Source organism: Microcebus murinus, chromosome 7 (assembly GCF_040939455.1).
Source record: "Microcebus murinus isolate Inina chromosome 7, M.murinus_Inina_mat1.0, whole genome shotgun sequence".
NCBI lineage: Eukaryota > Metazoa > Chordata > Mammalia > Primates > Cheirogaleidae > Microcebus > Microcebus murinus.
The window spans coordinates 16,220,137-16,241,673 of NC_134110.1; the positions used below are offsets into that span (position 1 = coordinate 16,220,137).

At 33.1% G+C, this 21,537-nt stretch overlaps 1 protein-coding gene across 17 annotated transcripts in view; it reads left to right on the forward strand.

The window, feature by feature from the left end:
• The window catches only part of MEF2A (myocyte enhancer factor 2A), a 140,483-nt gene that overhangs the window by 86,264 nt on the left and 32,682 nt on the right, over positions 1–21,537 (forward strand). For 8 of the 17 annotated variants that reach the window (XM_076004809.1, XM_076004805.1, XM_076004804.1 and 5 more), the window contains 3 exons: positions 14,975–15,124; positions 18,234–18,453; positions 19,209–19,268. In XM_076004809.1, coding sequence (XP_075860924.1) covers positions 14,975–15,124; positions 18,234–18,453; positions 19,209–19,268 — 430 coding nt within the window. Of the gene's footprint in view, positions 1–14,778; positions 14,911–14,974; positions 15,125–18,233; positions 18,454–19,208; positions 19,269–21,537 lie in introns of all 17 variants that reach the window. The other 9 variants (XM_012764549.2, XM_076004806.1, XM_012764553.3 and 6 more) reach the window with 3 other exon arrangements.

Genomic DNA, 21,537 nt, shown 5'->3' on the forward strand with positions numbered 1-21,537 from the left:
GTATTGATGTTAATTGCAGCTAGGGAACACATTTTTCTCATGGATTACATTTCACTTTGTATTCTATATGGTTATAAGAGCTTCTTTGAGGTATAGCTTCTTTGAGAGGTGTGGTAAGGATGGGTGGAAAATGGAATCTGATTTCCCAGGTGAGCAGAAAAGAAAGCTAAATGACTTTTGTCTCCAGAGATCATCTAGTGCTGACCTTACAGAATTGGAGACATGATTATGTTTAGAGTTCCTGACAGTATTATAATTTCCTCAAAGAGGCTTTTTGAGCCAAATCATTTTTGTTCTCCCCATGTTATAGATGAGGAATGGAACAGACAGGGAGTGTTTAAGAAGCTTGCCTAATGTTTTACAGGGCTGCAGTGGAGCGGCAGGGAAAGGGAAAATATAATGAGGCATCTGAAGACAAGACAAAGCTTCCCTTCACCTCCAGTCTCCTGCCCTGCTCTTTTATTCCTAACAGAGCCTGGAGCAGCAGGATGATGATTGACAGGGTGAGGCACACAATCCTCATGGCCCTCCTCCTCTTCCCACATGTCCTGCACCATCACCTCACGCAGCAATCACCAGAGCTCTTGCAATTTCAGTTTTACTATTTTTATTTTGCTGTGTATTTGAGTATTACTTATCATACAATTATTGGTTTTCATTTATGTGCTTTTTATAAGGAACTGTGCATTTCTAAGTGTGGTTTTCTTGTCTTGAGGTCATATGTTTATCCATCAGAGATTGATGTCATTGTTACATAAATGAGAATTCATGGGGGGGGGAGGTGATATATCATTTTGTATACATAACTGACATTTATGTAATACATTTCTTGTGATTATTGATGAATATGTATGTGTTCTTTTTATGTCAGTAAGTGTCAGGGATTGCGTATTTTAGTGCTTAACGTTGGAGAAAGTGTTCTTTTTTCTCTGGAAGATGTTTGATGCATTGGTCAAATTTTTGATCAACAAGAAGGGAGGATAAAAGGGACTGGGAGAGTGGTCAGAGCAAACTTCCTCTAGGTGACACTATCACCAGAGTCCTTTAAAGGTTATGGTAGATGAGGTAGAAGAAAGGTATTCTAGGTCAGGAGGGCAGCTTATATGGAAATTAAGAAATAAGAAGCCTCACAGTTCATTTATGAAGTTGGAATCAGCTAAGTATAGCTGTAGTATAGTGTGAAGAGTGGAAATAGCTAAGACCTAGGAGTAAACTGGATCCTCATGAGCTATATAAGGCCCTTGACTTTATCCTAAAGGTTTGGATAGCCACCGAAAGAGCATAATAGAATAACTGCTTAGATTTCACTGTCTTGCATTTCCCAAGCAATGAATTGTGTTAGAACTGCATGATAATTTTTGAAAGAGATGGAAGAGAAGGGAAGAGAAAAGGAGTAAAAATATTGAATGTAATATATTATTTCTGTACTTTTTTATTTAGTGCACTGATATTTATTATACTGTGTACCAGGTATTATGGGAATATAGTGGTAACTGGCCATATTGCTGCCTTTTTTTCCTAAAAGATGAGTTGTTGGCAATTTTATTATCTTACTACAGAAGTCTTTTAGTTGGATACGCTTCAATATGGGTTCAAGACCCTTAGAATGCTAGTTCTAACAGATAGAAATGATAAATACTTGAGGTGGTGGATACCCCACATACTCTGACTTGAGTATTACACGTTCAATACATGTAACAAAACATCAGATAATATCACATAAATATGTACAGATGTTTTACATCAATAAAGACCCTTAGAATGCCAAGATTTTGATGTTTCTCACCAAATATTAATCATTCAGCATATAAATGTACTGTTATTTGAGCTAGAAGATCATTTAGAGCGAAAAATGCTGGGTGCTTACCATGTTTATCAATGTTCTGTGTATGCTTGTACAGTGAGATACATGTATAGTCTAAATGATATTTCATTTCTTATATAAAGGTGGCTAATGCAGACATGCAGTTTTTTGAAACCTGGAACTTGAAATGCATTTAAAATAGACAACTATATAGTTTTCATATTTATTTTGTAATTATTTTTGTGGCTCATTTCTGAGAGAGACTATTTAGGGATCTGGATTCTACAGAAAAAAAGGTATCTTCTTTACCTAAATTAGTCATAACTCTCCTTTATAACTTATAATTATGCAATCAGTGCTGTACCTGTAAAAAATTCCAAATGATAGTATGATTTATATTTTAGAAAATTAGAAATACCTTGTCATTTTCCATGTTTTTGTTTAGTCGGTTGATTCACAACTTCTAACATGTGCTTTAATAATTGTGTGTCCTACGGGTATTCTATGAAGAATATTATTGTATGTTTAGGCAGTTGATATGTGATTGTTTCTTTATTCTAAGAATGTTTCTTATATAGTTCTCATTTTAATTAGCAGTAAAACATCAGAAGGTAAACTTTTCATATTGTTTAAAAAGTGCTAGCAATTTAAAAACAATTAACATGCTTTTTTAATGCCACCAAGTGTTCATATGGGATTATTCTATATTATGTGATCAAAATATTTTTATTGCTATTTTCCACATTTGTTTAGTTGAATTAAGTTTTTAAAAATTGTTTTGTTACTTTGGGGTATAAAAAACCTATCAGTTATGTTCTCTAGAACAGTAGAAAATAACATTTTAGGTGGGCATTTAGGCATTTTGTTCAAGGTGTTTGATGTTAGACTCTCAAATCCTATTTGATATTTTACTTATTAGTAATTGTAAGTAAACTTATTTAGTATTCTAACTAGTATATATTAGCTTTATTAATCATTTATTCATTGAATGCTTACTGTACCAGGTTACTAAGTGCAATGTTTAATAGGACAGAGAGAGCAGTATTAAAGTTCTAAATCTTGTGGGTTTTCATGATCAATTAAACTAATGGATGTGAAAGCATTTTGAAAACTATACCATATTAGTCGGTTGCTTCTGGTTCCAATCAACAGAAGACCTGACTGAAACTGGTCTTAAAAATAGGAGTATTTGAAAAAAAAAAAAAAAAAAAAAAAAAAAATAGGAGTATTTGTTATGTCACATAACAAAAATTCCAGCAGTGTGGGAGAGATTAGGCTCTGTTGAAGGGGGTTCCAGGTCTCTGTCTTCCCCCATGCCATCATTAGCTTTGTCCTCAGGCTGGCTTTTTCATGTTGATAAAATGTCAGTGGCAGCTCCAGGCCTTATATCTGTGCAAAGAATCATGTAAACAAACACTGTCTATTAGAACTTTTTGTGATGATGGAAAAGTTTTATTCCATATGTGTGGTTGCCATTAGCCGCGTGTAGCTATCGAGCACTTGAAATGTGGCTAGTGCAACTGAGAAACTGAGTTTTTAATCTTACTTTTAAGTAACCACATGTGGCTAGTGGCTACTGTATTGTTAAGCAATAGTCTAAAGTATCAAGAGATCAGTTGTATCCTAAAATTCCCAAGAAGTGTTCTAAAATTAATTCTCATTGTACTGGTTTAGATCACTTGCCTCCATCTCCTGTTGCTCAAAACAGTAATCACAGTGGAGGGAGGATGGAATATCCTGATTGGCTTAATCTAGCCAGATGTTCTACCTCTGATATTTACTGTAAAGCTACAGTAATCTCGACAGTGTAGTATTTGCATAAGGATAGATCAATAGAACAGAACAGAGAGCTCAGAAATGACCCACCACATATATGATTAATTGATTTTTGACAAAAGTTCCTAGGTAAATTAATGAGAAGAGGAAAGTCTTTTTGTTAAATGGTGCTAGAAAAACGGGATAGTCATATAGAAAAAAAAATAAACCTCAGTATTTACCTCACAAAATTTTTATGGAACAGAGGGTTTGTATAGGGGAATAATATATAAGGTAAATTTAGAAGAGACAGATTGAGTACAGTTGATAGAGTACCTTGAATACCCAGCTGTGGCATTTAACATTTGTCTTACAGGCATTAGACAGGTGATAAAAAGTTTAGCTAGTCAAATCATTGTTACATGAATACTAATCTGTAAGTAGATAATTAACTAAAATTTTAGAAGAAGTTTATAATTTTTAAAAATAAACTAAATTATCTCATTTCTTGATTATGGTAGATTTTTAGTAATGCTGAGATCTGTATAAAGAGTAATGCTGTTCCATGTGGTTTAAATGGGGAGGGAAGATTAAAGTGGGGAGTTGGGGTATGTTCTAAAGAATATAATGTATTGACACATCTTGCTTTTCTTAATTGATCTATAGAAAACTTTAAGCATATGTCATTTGTTAAAAAGGAAATATTTATAATTGGCCATAATGTTAATATTATCAAATATTATTTTATAAATAATATTTGTTAATAGGCTAACCTTGATAGCAAAGCCAACAAGGGGAGTTCCAAAGAGAATAATCAGAAGTCAGTCTCACTGAACATAAATGCAAAACTTTTAAACAAAATATTTGTTTACTTCTTTGTGTTCATAATCTTTTTTTATTGGAGACATTTTTATTTTCACAATGACCCATTTTTCTGTACTGCTTATGCACAAAACTAGACTCTGTGTATCAGCCTCCCTTGCAGTTAAGAGTGGCCGTGTAACTGAGTTCTAGACGACAGAATGTGAGTGGAAATGATGCATGCTGCTTCCAAGTGTAACATGTAATATACCTGCCACATCATCTTTATACTTTTTCTTCCCTGTTGGCCAGCTCAGGTATGAAGAATCCAGCTGGGAACTCTGAGGGCCTATATGTGGAACCATAAGATAAATGACTCTGAGTTCTGAGTTTCACACAAGGCTCTTTCTCTAGAATAAGAAACATCCTCATTGGGCTTTGTGTGAATAAGAAATAACCTTTCTTTTAGGTAATCCACTGAGACTTAATGGGTTTGTTTGTTAAGGCATCTAGCATTGCTTTTGCTAACTAATGCAGAAAATAAATCTAGCAATATGTAGAAGGGATAATGAATCATGACTAAGTCAAATTTATCCTAGGAATGCAGGGTTATACCATATTCATAGATTGGAAATCTTAATATTGTGTATATCTGTGCTATGTAAGATCTATACAGAATTGATGAAATGCCAATCACAATTCTAAGAAATTCTTTTTTAAAGAACTCAAAACTGATTCTGAATTTCAAAGAGAAAAGAGTAAAGACATTGAAGAACACCACCATGGTGGGAGAGTTTGTACTATAATATATTGAGATTAATTTTAAAACTTTAGTAATTAAGATTCTGTGGCATTGGTACAAATACCGAATGCCAGAACTTTTCCAATGGAATAGTAGCTCAGAAAGAGAACCATGCATATATAGATAATTAACATATGACAGAGGTACCATCACAGATCAAAGAATAAAGAATAAACTCTTAAAGCAGTGGTGCTGGCACAAATGGATATCCATATGGAAAACCCATGAAATTGAACCTACCTCGTATATTACACAAAATCACCTCCAGAATGATTATAGACCTAAAAGTGAAAGGCAAAATTACAAGCTATTTAGAGGATAATATAGGAAACTATGTATAGGATTTTGAGGTAGAGAAGGATTTCTTATACAAGACATAAAAATCGCTGTGATAAGGATAACTGTAAAGGAAAGAAAAAAGATAAATTTGACTCGATTAAGAACCCCTCTTCATCCAAAGATAGAAGTTAAAACATGCCACAGAATGGGAAAAGATTTTTATAAATCACAAATTAGCCAAGGACTTATGTTGACTATATATCAAAGAACTACTATAAGTTAATAAGAAAAAGACAACTCTATAGAAAACTTAGCAAAGTACATGAACAGCCACTTCACAAAAGAGAAAATCCAAATGGACAGTAGACATGGAATGTGCTTAATTTCATTAGTAATCAGGGGAATTCAAATTAAATACGCATTGTAGGTAGGAATGTGTATTGATATAACTACTTTAAAATAACATTTTGAGATCATCTACATTTTATGAATTAACAATTACATTCCTAAGAATATATACTCGAGAAATGTGTGCAGATATGCAGTAGTCTGTCTATAAAATGTGTGCAGCAACATTTTCATAACATCCAAAAGATTGAAACAACTTCACTGTCTGTCTGAAGTAGAATGGATATAAGGCTTTTTCCCCAAGCAATGTAATACAATATTTAGTAAAAATGAACATGCTATAATTCTATGGATGAATCTCATAAACATAATATAATGTTAATGAAAGAGGTAAGACAGAATAATATATTGTGTGTGGTTCCATTCACATAATGTTCAAAAATAAGACACAGCTAAATTATATTTTCAAGGGATATGTGTATATGTGGTAAACCTATAAGAAAAACTGTCATCTCAGAGTTAGAACATTATTACCTATAAAGGAGGGAGAAGGAGGTTGTGTGATTAAGGGAGAGGAGGAAGGTTCTGGCTTTGGCCTATTTTTTGACCTGATTGAAATTATTGATGTTTGTAATTATTTGTTGAATTATATATAAATTTTATTTATCTTTACATTTCACAATTTTTTAAAATTAAGTATTTTTATGTGTGGTCAAAGTGGCTAGGAAGAACAAATATCTATGTCAAAATTGGAAATAATTATTTAAAATGGGAAAAAGAACTTTTCTCATTTTTAAAATATTCTAATAGCCTAGTTCATTTCCTTGGAACTTAAGAGACATAGTAATCGTTTATTTTACAAGTACTCATTTTTGTCTTGTGCTAGATCTACTGACTTTTTATCCACTAAGTCATTATTTATGGAGCATTTACTGCTCATTTGCTTTACAGAAATAAGATTTAAGGTGAGTGGTAAAATTATGGATTGATGTAATTGACCAGCTCCTCGTGCATTTAAAAACTATGCATATACATACCTTTGAGTACTTTAAATTCCATAGTTTCACTTGTAAATGCTGTGATTATGTTTGTTTGGAAAGGAATGTGATAATTATCACTATAAAGTTGAGTGTATATTAAAAACTTTTCAGTTCTTGGTAGGGAGTAGTTAAAACTGTAGACTTAAGACGTGGGCTCTGGCAAATAAGCAGTGAAGACTCTTGAATTTAGTCATATATGTCAAGATTCCAGAAAATTCTAGTCCTTTGGGAAGTTTATTAGTTCTTATTTAAGACTGGTTTTAAATATTTATTTAAACATATTTAGAATGAAAGATATCCTGATTTATTTACTCTGTAAACATATACCAAAGATTATAGTAATATATGTATGTATGTAGGTGTATGTGCATATATATAATATATATAATATATATAACTTCCATGGAAAATAAGGGTGTCTAAAATTTAAGTATAGTATTTTTTGCAGAATTTTGAACATGAGAGAATATGAGCTAAAAGCAACCCATTTCAAATTTGCGTACCTGCCTAATTAATAATCCATTTTGAATTTTTTGTTTATTATATAAAAGAAAACCTAGATACACGTATAAAAAGTCTAAACAGCATTGTTCTTGTCTCAAGTCTCATTTTCCTTTCTCTTTCACCTCTTTGCTTACTCTTTCCATCTTTAGTTTCACCAGGATATTTAGTGTATAAACTAGAAAATGAGAAGCAGATGTACAGTGTCTGCCAAGCAGTAACATAAACCCAGAATTCTGTAATTGTTTCCTTTAAGTTGGGAGATAAAGTTGCTGGTGTGCTATAATAAGTAGAATAATAGAACACACAACTTCAAGATTGTTGTTGTGATGTGTACCATTATTCCAAGAAATTATCTTTGGCCAACAACAGTAAATAATTGTCACACCTCCGGGTGTGAGAACCTTTCTGGATTCTAGGTTGTGGAGCCACTAGCCAGACTTATTTTGAGAAATATGTGACTTGATAATGAGACTATTAATTTGTAACCTGAAGGATCACAGACAGTTTTCTTCATCAAGGTTCTTTGATTATAAGGGATAGAAACCCATGTAAAGTAGCTCCAGCTTAAGGAGGAATTTATTGAAAGAATGCAGACAAAGGTGCCCAAAGGCAGGAAAGAGTACCTGGCTTCCTGAAGGCCTGACACCAGAAACTCCATCTCAAGGGCTTCATGGTCTCCCATCTCTGCCACTAAGCCTTGTTCGCAAGATGACTCTCCTGAAGGCACAACTGATGGTATTCATGTAAAAATGAATGATGTTTTGGGTTATTATCCAGTTAATAATTCCCAAGTTTGAAAAAAAAAATGTCTAATTATGATACTGTCTTTTATGTCCCAGGAGGAGAAAGATTTGGTGAGCAATGTGACTTTTATCTCATAATATCTCATAATGCTAAGATAGATTTTTTTAAAAATTGAGTTCATCCTCTATAGATGGCAGATATTGCCCTTACTCTAGAAATATATGTCTTTTGTTTTTTGAACTTCCAGGTTAATGCTTTACCCTATTTAAAATAAATGCACATGTCTCTAGAATTAGAACATTTGGCTGTTAATTGACTGTAGCTAACTACATTTAGCATAAGGAAGGAAAGCTCCTAGTACTACCAATTCTAGTCTTTCCTATCAAAAAGTCCCTGGAGAATCTTATAGCAGCTTTCAGAATAACAGCCATTGTAAATTATATGTTTAGGTTGAAGCTTATGAAATTGCATTTGTATAGTTCAAAAACGGTCAAATATCAGCAATTTCTGTGGTTCAACCTTATACAAAGTGAAGTCTCTGCATTACCTTATTATTTAGAAATTCATAACTTTGTTTTAGAAAAATACTTAATAACTTGTCACAGCATCCTGATCTCTCTTTCCTTTACTGTGTTTTGTTTTGCAAGTATTAATAAATACATATTTCATGTGTGTATAGAACCTTGTTTGTGTAGACTCTGAAATGTAAAACAATCAAGACTTTACTCTTGAAAGTTTAAAGATAAGTTGATATTATATAGGAAATGCACAGACGATATGGTAAATACAAAGTAGCATATATTACATGAATGTTCTATAGAATGAGAACATTCTCTTAAAATTTTAGGATAGGGAGCAGCAGTAGGGAAAAAAGTTTTCATGGAAAGATGTAATTAAAACTAGGCCATAGTGACCTATGAAATAGTCAGAAAAGAAAGGGGCTGGGTGCAGTGGCTCACGCCTGTAATCCTAACACTCTGGGAGGCAAAGGCGCAGAATTGCTTGAGCTCAGGAGTTTGAGACCAGCCTGAGCAAGAGTGAGACCCTGTCTCTCGAAAAAGAAAAAAAGAAAATAAAAAGAAAAATTAGCCAGTCATGGTGGTACACATCTTTAGTCCCAGCTATTAAGGAGGCTGAAGCAGGAGGATCCCTTGAGCCCAGGAGTTTGAGGTTGCAGTGAGCTATGATCATGCCGCTGTACTTTAGCCAAGACGACAGAGCAAGGCTCTAAAAAAAATAGAGGGTAGGGTCTCACACAGGTGAGGTGGCATCCATCAGTGAAGGAATTTTTGTGACTATTAGGACAATGTTTTGGTTTTTTTTTTTAAATTTCAAAATACTATGGGGGTACAAATGTTTTACGTTACATGGATCACTTTTCTAATGCCTGAGTCCCAACTAAAGTTATGCCCATCACCCAAATGGTGCTCATAGTACCCATTAGGTAGGTTTTTTGCTGCCCCACCTTTTCTCTCCCCTTCCCCCTGGTTGATTTCCACTGAGTTTTACTTCCCTCTGTGTACATGTGTGCTTATCAGTTAGTTTCAATTGAATAGTGAGTACATGTGAAATAGTGTTTACAGATGGGGTAGGTAATCTAAAAAGTTTAGAACCAGGTGCTTTAGATCATGGAGAGCCATCAAAGATTAAAACAGGTGGTAAGTTCAAAGTAAAATCGAGAAGAACTGAATTGGTAACAGTTTATTGGATAGAAGGGAAGAATGCAAATGAAGATGTAATACGTGTAAGAGTCTAGACATTAGGCAGTGTGGGCTTCAGTTAGTATGTGGCAACAAAAATGGAAATAATAATCCACAAAATTTGGTGTTCCATGTGAATGTGGGGAGAGAACCAAAAGGGAACAGCAAGGTTTCTAGCTGTGTTGACTAGGAAAGGTAAGTTCAAAAAGCAGGTCTGTTTAATAAAAGATAATGAATTCCACCTTAGTTAAGTTAAAATAAAGATGTTAGCAAAATAGCCAAATAAAAATGTGCAGCAGTTAGTTGGACATATAAATCTTCCAAGTTGCAGATTAGTTTTGGAAGAAGGCATAATTATTATTCTCATAAAATTATAAAATAAACACGTTAAAGATTTCACTTAATTCTTTAATGAATGAGGGAACCAATGAAATATAAAAAGTTCAGAGGAGAACTCAAAATACAACCTATTTATAGTTAAAGAATGCTGAAGTGAATTTATAAATAGAAACAAAACTGGTCATTATCCACAGGGTAATAATCAATGGTATTCCACAGGAAACAATTTGTACAAGCAAGAAATATTTGCAGCTATGTTAATTTTCTGCAGGTTAACTAAAGACCAGGTCTGTAGTGTTGTCAAATAGCCTTGTCACAAAAACAGAGGTGGATATAACTAACCTAAATGGAAGTTTTGTTTTAGCCAGCCCATCCACTAAATTTCGGTTTTTCACTGTTTTTCCTTAAATTGGTGCAGAAATTTAAAACTCAGCAACCTTCTTACTGTTGAGGTCTTTGATCAATATATAGAGAGAAGGCTTTAAGTTACTCTTCATTTGATAAAACTGGTTTAATTAGTGCCAACATAAAAAAACAAAAACCTTCTCTTCTTTTGGGCATTTCCAGCACAGAATGTATAGATGTGATTGATAATAGGAATCCCTTCTCCCTGTAAAGGCAGAACATTCACTCTTCTTCTACCGGCTTGAATTTCATTTTAGTACTCAGTAGCTTTAGATGCAAAAAAAACTCTACTTCTTGCTGTTTTAGACAGTTATATTTTTAATGCTGTGATATAAATAACAATTTATGAATTGTCATGAGTTAAAGATTAATTTTTTGAAGATAAGTACTGAGAGGCCATAAGATTCTCTGATAATGTTTTCTTAATATTTGATATAGTAATACAGATTATTAGATAATCAGATATTTCCAAAAATTTTAAATAACACACTACTTTTAAAGACCAATACTCAATCCAATAGTAAGTCCTATCAGGGGTTAACTAGGAATCTCTTTTTTCCCAAGTTTAGACCTGAAATCAATGATGAGTCAAGGGCAATTTTATACTTACATCTGATAACAGATAGTTATCAAAAAAGATATAATCATGACTCTCTGAAAGATATAAAATGAACATAAGTCAAAGATTTTAACTCAGGAATTTCTGAAGGAACCTGGGGAAAAAAGTCACAACTGGTTAGCAGGTAAATCCAAAGACTCAGACAAATACATAAGCCCATCAAGAAGGCCAAACAAATTTTTACTTCATAGATGCCCAAACTGGCTCTTCCATGGTAGGGAAGAAGTCAGTTGAACTTCCACCAAACAGAATTGATGTGTACATGTATAAACAGAATTGTTTGCATTACTGTCAGTTTTTCTGCAAATTAACTTTTTTTTCTACAGAGTTGTAAAATAGGTCAAGGGCAAAGGCACAAGGCACAGAGAATCAGATAATGATTGGAACTTGGAAGGATGTACTCTAAACAATGCATAGTTTTCCATTAAAGATATTAATAGTTTATTTGGGTTCATTTAAAAATATAATTTGTCCCTACAGACTTACTGTTGAAAGGTAAATGTTAGCTAAAGACATTGATTATTTAAATCCTACATTCTGCACCATAAATGACAGTGTGCAGAGTTGACCCAATTCACAAAAAGAAAGGCCATTTAAATCATAATACAATTTAACTTTATTGAGACAAGTAGGAAAATACTTGTTTTTTAAAAAATGCTTAACTGTTTCTTTCACAGGATCACAGCTAGGAAAAAATGCTGTTAACTGACCCTTTAAAAATAAAATTTCTGCTTTAGAAATGGATTGATGAAAAATGTTAGGATTTCATTTAAGTAATCTTGCCAGTTAGAACCTTAAAACATTTGGAACACTGATATAAGGGGTTTAGTTAGAAAGTCTAAAATCAGCTTAAATTGATTAATAACTTAATTACTCAAATGATCTCTTTAGCAGTTTATAATGTATGTTTTAGAATATAATTATTTAAGAAAAGCAGCTAAAATAAACCAATTCAGATGGTACATACCACTGAAACTTGAAATTATTTTGGCACAATTGAGTTTTCCCCTTAAGTTTACCAGGATAACACTGAAAAATTTTAATCATAATATTTACAAGAAATAAAGTATTTTGAAGTTCTGTTTACTTTAGAATGGAATATGCTAGTCAATAATAGCTATAGATAGTGCACAGTGCTTATACTCTCATTGCATTTTTTCCCCATTTATAAGCAGATTCTTTACAGTGGTGACCACTTTCAGATTGTATTGTCTTCATTGAGCAAGTGTTTTTATTGTTGCTAACTTGAATTGCGTGAGAAAACCGAAGCTGACCTGTCTCCTAAGTGCCTTCCCTGGCCTTGTTAGTAGATTATAGCATTCCACTTGTTAGTGCCAGTGACACAGGAGAAACTTTTACTATTATGCTATTTGGTAATGATAAAGAAGACAGAAAAAGTCTTTTTATGGTAGTTGGGTCCTCAAAACAATCTCTCGTTTTGGTGATAAGGAGACACAAGTTGGCTATCAAACAGAGGTACATTAGCTTGTTATCTACAAAGCTGATAGAGCCTCTTAAATTCTCTCATAGTGACAGGAACCCCATCTGAAGTGAAGGCTTGCAGAGCTGAAGATATCAGAACACTTTCCTTCCTCACAAGTACAAGTAGGATTAACCCTACTCTCGTAGGATCAAAATTTCATGCAATTATTGAACAAAGGCCGTATATTTTTCTCTGTAGATTAAAAAATGTTTGAAGAGATATATACTTGGTGATTGCTGTTTGCAGAAATGTTGGTAATAAGCATTTTAGCATACCAAGAAGAGCAAGACTATGAATTAACTAGTCATAAGATATATGAACATTAGCAGGAAATAACCAGAGATTTAAGGCTAGAATAAACTAATTTCATGAAAAGATCTGTGTATAGGGATCTCCTATATTTATTCTGTTTTGGGGGCTGTATAGGTTATAAAGAGTACAGTATGTTTCAGTATTAACATTTTCACTGCTGATAGCAACTTGGAGAGATTTGGCAAGTAGAACTTGCTACCATGGATGGGGGAGGATAAATTTCTCCATTCTTTAGGGTTCTGAATAACAGGATCTTTTATGGCAAAGTATATAAATGTCCATGTGATTAGTTTGACCCATAGAGCTTAGTGCCATGGAGCAGATGTTGGGGAGATAGGTATAGTGTTTGCTGTTTGCTCATAGTTAGTGATTGCATTGTGAGAAGTTTCAGGCATTGTGTATGGGATGCCTAGCACATGCCAGGTAATTTGAGAAGCTAACATCTATGCCAAAGGATTGCTTATGATTCTTTAAGCATGCAAAATTTTTAAAAAATCAGATTGAATAAAATGAAACTTCAAAATAATTTGACTTTGGAAAAACTAAGAAAAAATTCTCAAATCTGCATGTGCTGTTTGCATTCTACTTCCTTGAAGAAAAAAGGAGTAAAATAAACATCCATTATTATTACAAATCGTGTTTTAAAGGATATTAAGCTCTGTTATGAATTAATTAAAAATATACCTTAAATCTAATATTAGTTTATTGATGAACTCATCTAGGACTAGGTTGATCAAGTTTCCTAATTAAACTCTCTTAATAGGCTTACTTAGAAAATTTTAACTTCCTAGTACTTCTCTGGAGTCAGTTGGAAAATCAAGTCTCAAAGCTCTTACAGTTATTGAACTCAGTAACTCTGCCTTAAAATAAGACATACCAGGATTTAAAAAAAAAAATTGACATTTTGAATGTAAATGGATATTCCATAGATCTTCAAGCCCTTGGTTTTTAATTTATTCTTTTAAATACTAGACAAGTTATGTCATGATAACTTTAAGTTAAAGAAAAATTAAAAATCAGAAAACCCACTATTCACTATATTTTTGCCCCAAAGTAAGGGAAGAAGAGTCAGTATAGTCCCAGAGGATACTTTAATAGCATTCAAGAAAATTCGCCAGAAAGTCAGATCAGTTGATTAAATCAAACCATGAAGGAGCTCTGTAGAAAGAGCCAGCAAAAGGACATGCAATACGAGTACATTCTCAATAACTTTTGAGTGCAAATTTCAAAAATATGCAAAGTCACTAATAATATGTACATTCTACATTAAGAGTCATTACTGACATAAATATTAAATTTGAGCTTGTTATATTTCAAAATTATGTAGGAAAATAATATCCAAGAACAAATTAGTAATGAATTATTCAGATACTGTGCTAATTCTATTGATTGGGATAACCTCTCATAGGCAGAAAGGAATGTCAGTGGATGAAGTTCCTGATATGTTCAGTTTATAAAGGTACTGTAATTTCTCAAAGTATCATTTCGATAGATCTGTTTTTAGAATCATTGCCCCTATCAAATAAGTTGATCAGGCTATAATCAGATTGGAGTTTTAACTGTCAGCAGTGGGTAATTTACTATTCTCCAAGAAGCTTGGAAAGAAAGAATCCAAGTAAGCAAATATTCCTTTTCTCTTAATGTAAAAGGGAGAATTAATTTTGCAGATATTTAAGGTTTACTTTCTTTGAAGAATTAGAGTACATTTGTTATCATTTAAAAACTTTTTCAGTGGCTCTTGTGTAATTTAATTTATTCACTCTGTGCTCTCTTAATAAGTTTTACAAAAAAACTCATGGCAAGTTAGCATTATTTGTGTGTGAATTTTCCAATTGTATTTCAGACTTTAAGAAAGAAAGGCCTTAATGGTTGTGAGAGCCCTGATGCTGACGATTACTTTGAGCACAGTCCACTCTCGGAGGACAGATTCAGCAAACTAAATGAAGATAGTGATTTTATTTTCAAACGAGGCCCTGTAAGTACTTTTACTTTACCTTTACTTTTTATTTGTTGATCCTTTTTGTTAACTTCATTATTAGGCTCTGAACAAGAAGGAGCACAGAGGGTGCGACAGCCCAGACCCTGATACTTCATATGTGCTAACTCCACATACAGAAGAAAAATATAAAAAAATTAATGAGGAATTTGATAATATGATGAGGAATCATAAAATCGCAGTGAGTACTAAAGTATGGTTTGTGCTTTTATTTTGTGCATGAAGATATTGACCAGACCTCTTGTTTATTTTTACAGTGGGTGATCACAAGAATAGGTATAATAGAAGAGAAAAAGGGCATTTTATAATTTTTTTTTCAGTTTTTTTTTTTTTTTTTTTTGAGACTCAGTCTCGCTTTGTTGCCTAGGCTAGAGTGAGTGCCGTGGCATCAGCCTAGCTCACATCAACCTCAAACTCCTGGGCTCAAGCAATCCTGCTGCCTCAGCCTCCCGAGTAGCTGGGACTACAGGCATGTGCCACCATGCCCGGCTGAATTTTTTTTTCTATATATATTGCTCAATTAATTTCTTTCTATTTATAGTAGAGACGGGGTCTCGCTCTTGTTCAGGCTAGTTTCGAACTCCTGACCTTGAGCAATCCGCCCGCCTGGGCCTTCCAGAGAGCTAGGATTATAGGCGTGAGCCACTGTGCCCGGCCTTTTTTTTTTTTTTTTTTTTTTTCAGTTTTATAGAGCTTTAAAATTGCTAGAATCTTGTAATAGTACATGTTCAGTATCTTAAATGTAGAAGTGAAGAGAAAATATTCTAATCCAGACTCTGGTACTTACTATCCCCTATACCTTTGGGTAGGGCACCTAAACTTCCTGAATTCTACTTTCTTCATCTATAAATGAGTGAGTTGGCTTACATGATTTTTAAAGGTCCTTTATAGCTCTAAAATTCGATGATTTTTAAAATAGAGTTATATATGAGACTTTCTTCTCTCTCCCATGACTTAAAAAAATATCTATTAAATATTCTTAAATAGATCTTGAGAATGCAAAATGTAAAGTAGTTGGACTTCTTGCAGACTTTTGTGTTTCTGAATTATGTTTAATTATCTTGTATATTTGCTGTAATAGTACTAGAGCTAAGCTTACTGTTTGGCTCTTTTTATAAGTGTCCCCAAATCACTTGGTAATGATACCACCAAACTCCTATTCTTTTCTTATGCTGTTGATATTAAGGAAGAGCAACTTGGCTTAATTTTAATTTAAGGAAACAAGGTTCTTATACTGGCTGCAAAACAAATAGAGACTTTAATTTTTCCGTGCTCATATATCTAACCATAATGAAAGAGTACTACTTACTTGTTTGAGCTCATGCTCCTAGTCTTGTTCTTCTCACTGGAAGCTTTAATTGACAGGAGATACTTAAGACCATTATTCTGGATCTGATTTTCTAATTCTGTATATGTAGCGTAGCCTCCATGGAACAAGTTGGTTCCAATGCTGATATTTAATTGTCAGTGTTAATTCTCTTAAAATTATGTCCTAAAGTATGCATCAAGGATTATTTCTTCAAAGTAGTCTTATACTACAGGTTGAGTGTCCCTTATGTGAAATGCTTAGGACTAGACATGTTTTAGATTTCAGATTATTTGCATATATATATAATGAGATATCTTTGGGATAGGACCCAAGTCTAAACACAAAATTTATTTATGTTTCATATATGCCTTACACACATAGCCTGAAGGTAATTTTATATAGACTATTTAGGATAATTTTGTGCATGAAACAAAGTTTGTGTACATGGAACCATCAGAAAGCAAAGGTGTCACTCTTAGCCACCCACGTGGGGCACTGTGGGGTGCCTGCAATTGATGTTCCTAGGCTATATATGTGCCATTTTATTATCATGAGGGTGCTTGTGTGGGGGAATCTGGGCATACACAGAAATGGTATATTGAAGCTGAAGAAGGATTGGGAGGGTCTTTTTTTCCCTTAGGGACACTGAATACACCTTGTATTATGTGCCTGCGTTTTGACTGCAACCCATCACATGAGGTCAGGTATAGAATTTTCCACCATGGCATCTTGTTGCTGTTCAAAATATTTTGGATTTTGAATTTTCAGATTAGGGATGCTCAACCTATATAAGAAGCAGCTCATGAAAAATAGCTTTAAGGACGTGTTTTGGGGCTAATACTATTATTGTTCTTGAAAACAAAATGGTAGCAAACAAAATAAAATTCCTTCTGATCTCACAGGGACTCTGCTGACCTTGAAATTAAAGTTAAGCTGCAAAAATATTGCACAAATAAAAAGGTTTTACTTTTGAAAAAATATTATCATATATCCATTGTTTATATTTGTTGTTGAATTTATAATTTTTCTACCTGAAATAAACTACTATTGAGTCCATAAACTATGTTCTTTGAACTTTGAATTAGCAATGTTACCTTACTTTTTCAATCACTGTTTTAAAATGAGGACAGATGAAAGTTGTTTCATTTTCTTTCACTTTAAAATATAAAGAGGACTATTATTTATCATGATTAACAAGCATCTTATAAACAATCTATGGAGGAAATGCAATAAGAAAATAGTCAATATCCTTTTAAAGGGGGTATGGAATATTTTAGATGGAGAGAAGGTAATCATTTATAATATTTGTAATTTAATCTTCATACAATTTAAAGAGGATATAAAAAATTAATTACTAGGTTGTTAGTAGTTAATTTTGTCGTTTAGATAAAGTTTCTTTGTATTTTTGTTATACTCAGATTTCATTGTGTTATGTATAATTATTTTTCTTTAGTTTTGCCCATTAAGTAGTTAATCAGTTGAGCCAGACTAGGGCTTATTGATAATGTCCCCAATTTGATGTATTTAGTTAATAATATGTGTACACACTCTTCCCCTTTGTTATGTTTGGGATCTCCCAATAGAAATGTAATGTTAACTAACCTAGTATGTATTGAAGTGCCAATTTATGCTTACTTGATAACAATGATAGATTTTGTAATGTTTGTAATGTTTGTCAAATTGTAAATTTGACAATACTACTTTAATATCCAGTTTTAACTTCTAATTTTCATCTCTATGAATATTTGAAATACAGAATATATATAACTATATATGTATTAACATTAAAAATTGAAAATGTTCATGTCAGACATATTCACGTTCAAATATAATTCTAAAGAAAATAGCTTAAAACTGCAAACTGATTTAGTAAGAGCCTATCCCTGTTCTCTTTCAGTAACTTTAATTACCTTATCACATTAAAGTTCATAAGTTAGTTAATGTAGATGAAAATAAAACTAACAATTTTCTCCTTTTTTTTCTTTATTTACAGCCTGGTTTGCCACCTCAGAACTTTTCAATGTCTGTCACAGTCCCTGTGACCAGCCCTAATGCTTTGTCCTACACTAACCCAGGGAGTTCACTTGTCTCCCCATCTTTGGCATCCAGCTCAGCGTTAGCAGATTCCAGTATGCTCTCTCCACCTCAGGCCACATTACACAGAAATGTATCCCCTGGAGCTCCTCAGAGACCACCGAGTACTGGCAGTGCAGGTATATAGTGGTATCTGTTCTGCTGGTTCTTTAATAAAGACAGTGAGAAAGCGAATTGCTAACATAATTGGTTACTTATTGTGCTACTCTTAATTGTATTGCTTTGATGAGTAGAGAGTCACTGCTACATAACTTGCTCCATTTTTAAATTATGTTTTTTTCTGAAAATCTGTGGGTCTAGCATTGTGTCAGCAAGGTAGAACAACATGGAGAATCTCTATAAGCTTTCCTTATGGGAAAGCCATACTTTGACAGGCAGAACATTTAGTTAGGTGTCATGAGCAAAGATTTAGTTGAGTGTCAGGCATTCATATTAGAAATAGTAGGAATAGACCTTGTATTTGGAGTTAGAGTATGTTTTGCATTTCTTCCTGCCTGACTTAATTCATTAATTTAGCAATTTGTAGTGCATTTACTACATTTGTTTTGTGTAATGCTGTGGCTCCTCTCCCTGAAGTCCTAGATGTAAGAATACTCCATATGCACTGTCCCCCATTCTTATCAGTGTGTACTGGTTGATATAAATTGACAAGAAGGCAGATGCATCCCAAGCTTGATAGGTAAAATGTTAGTATCTATGTATGAGATATCAAATTGCACATTAATACCAACTTCAGACTGTGATAGTTTTTATTATTTTTATTTTTTTAGGAATAGAGTGAGAGTTTCCTCTGTTCAGTTTATATTCAGTCAGATAAGGAGAGAGAGTTCTTACTCATTCTCTGCTCTTTCTTTCCTGTCTATAACATTGTTAGGTGGGATGCTGAGTACTACAGACCTCACAGTGCCAAATGGAGCTGGAACCAGCCCAGTGGGTGAGTGAATTTTTACTGTTTCATTTTGTAAACATCTATCCTATCTGAGATAAAGGGAATATTGTCACTGAAAAAAAGCCTTGTATGAAATTTCCTTCTGATGGTTATTTTCACTAATACTTAACATTTTTTTCACAACATCCTGTTTTATTCCTTACATCTTGGCCTTAAGTTTAGTTACTCATTTCATTCAATGGATATTTATTGAGTGCCTCCTCCATACCAGACATTATTCTTTTCTAAGAACTAAATTGCCTTAATGCCATATTTACATCAAGACAATTACTTATGGAGAAGCTTTGTGTTTCTTCTATCCTGACAAGGTTAGACTATTAGCAAATTGCTATATCTTACAGTAACATTAAATGTTTTTAGAAATTACTGAAGTAGGAAAACAGCTATAATGTAAATTAAATTTACAAAACAATTATTGGTTCTTTAAAAAGACTAATAAAATTTAAGGTTATATTTTCATTAATATTCGATTCAAAGTATTTTATAATATCATTATATCTTCTTTAACCTCTAAGTTATTTAGAAGTAGATTTTTGAATTCCAAATACATGAGGATTTTCTAGTTATCTTTTGGATTTTGTTTTCTAACTGAATTTTTTGTTACCAGAGAACTTATCTCCATATGACTAAATTCTCTGAACTTTACTGATGCTTTTTTGTGGCCTAGCATGTGATTGATTTTTGTATATGTTCTTTGTGTACTAGAAAAGAATGTTTATTCTGTGATAAAAGCATGGATTGCAAATTCTTGTTTTAAACAAGTTTTTTATGTATTTTATGCATATATATATATGTATATATGTATACATATATATATATATAAAATAACTTGTTGTGTCAGTTCAGGTTTAGAAACTTATGATACGCCAGTTCCAGATAGTTTCACTTTACCTTTAAACTGTATTTTTACTAACATTGTTGTTTTCAAATGCATATGTTTACAGATGAATCCTCCATTTGCCTTTTTACTATTTTAATTTTTGTTCAGTCTTCTGCCTGATTCCCAAAAGCTAGGATACTGCAGGCTCATGTACTGTTGAAAGCAGAGGCATCCTTGAGCTTTTAAAGCAATAAACAAACTCAGGCTAGGGAAAGACTTATTAAATAAGAAACCAAAGAAAGCCTAATCATAAAGGAAAGATTAATCAATTTGCCTATACATTAGGAACTTCTATTCATAGAAAACAACATGAAGAGTATAAAAAGGCAAATGGTATGTATGTAATCAATACAGGACTTTTTTATATGACGAATACCTACAAATCATCAAGAAAAAGAAAACCCAATTTTTAAAAATGTGCATGAGAACACAGGCACTTCACAGAAGCTCTTTCAGGTACCTCTTTCGGTACAACATGAGAAGTTGCTCAATCTCAATAGTCAGGGAAATGCAGAATTAAAAACATGAGGAGAGTGTGTCACACACCTACCAGAATGGCTGAAATGAAATAAGTCATACCGAGCGAATATTGACAAGGCTGTGGAAAAACACAAACTCTCATATGCTGATGATGGTAATACCAATTGTTGCAACCATTTTGGCCACAGTTGCAGATATGTATATTCTATGGCTCAGCATTTTTATTCATCCTTATGTATTATAGAGAAATGCATTTGTACACCATGAGTACCAAGAGATATGTAAAAGAATGTACACAACATTATATGTTAACAGTCAACATCTAGAAATAATCCAGATTTCTATCAACAATAGAATGGATATGGGCTGGGCATGGTGTCTCATGCCTGTAATCCCAGCACTTTGGGAGGCCAAAGCAGGAAGATCACTTGAGGCTGGGTGTTCGAGGCCAGCCTGGGTAAAATAGCAAGACCCTATCTCTATTTAAAAAAAAAAAAAAGAATAAATAAATGGTAGCACGTTTATGTGAAAGAATACTGTACCACAGTGAAAATGAAGAAAGGACAGTAGTACTCAATAATGGATGAATTTTACCAAAGTAATATAAATAAGAGAAGATAGATACAAATATATACTAAGTGATTCTATGTACATAAAGTTTGAAAAGCAGACAAATAAAACTGTAGTATTAGGGATACTTGTGTAGATAGATGGTAAACTATAAAGAAAAATAAGAAATTACTGTAGAAGTCATGATAGTGGTTATTTTGGGTAGGTGGGACTGTGGTGGTGTTCTAGGGGGCACAGATATGGGGTTCTGGCAATATTCATTTTCCTGATCTAAATGTCAGTTACATGGATCTTTGTTTTATGATAAATCCTTAACCTGTAAGT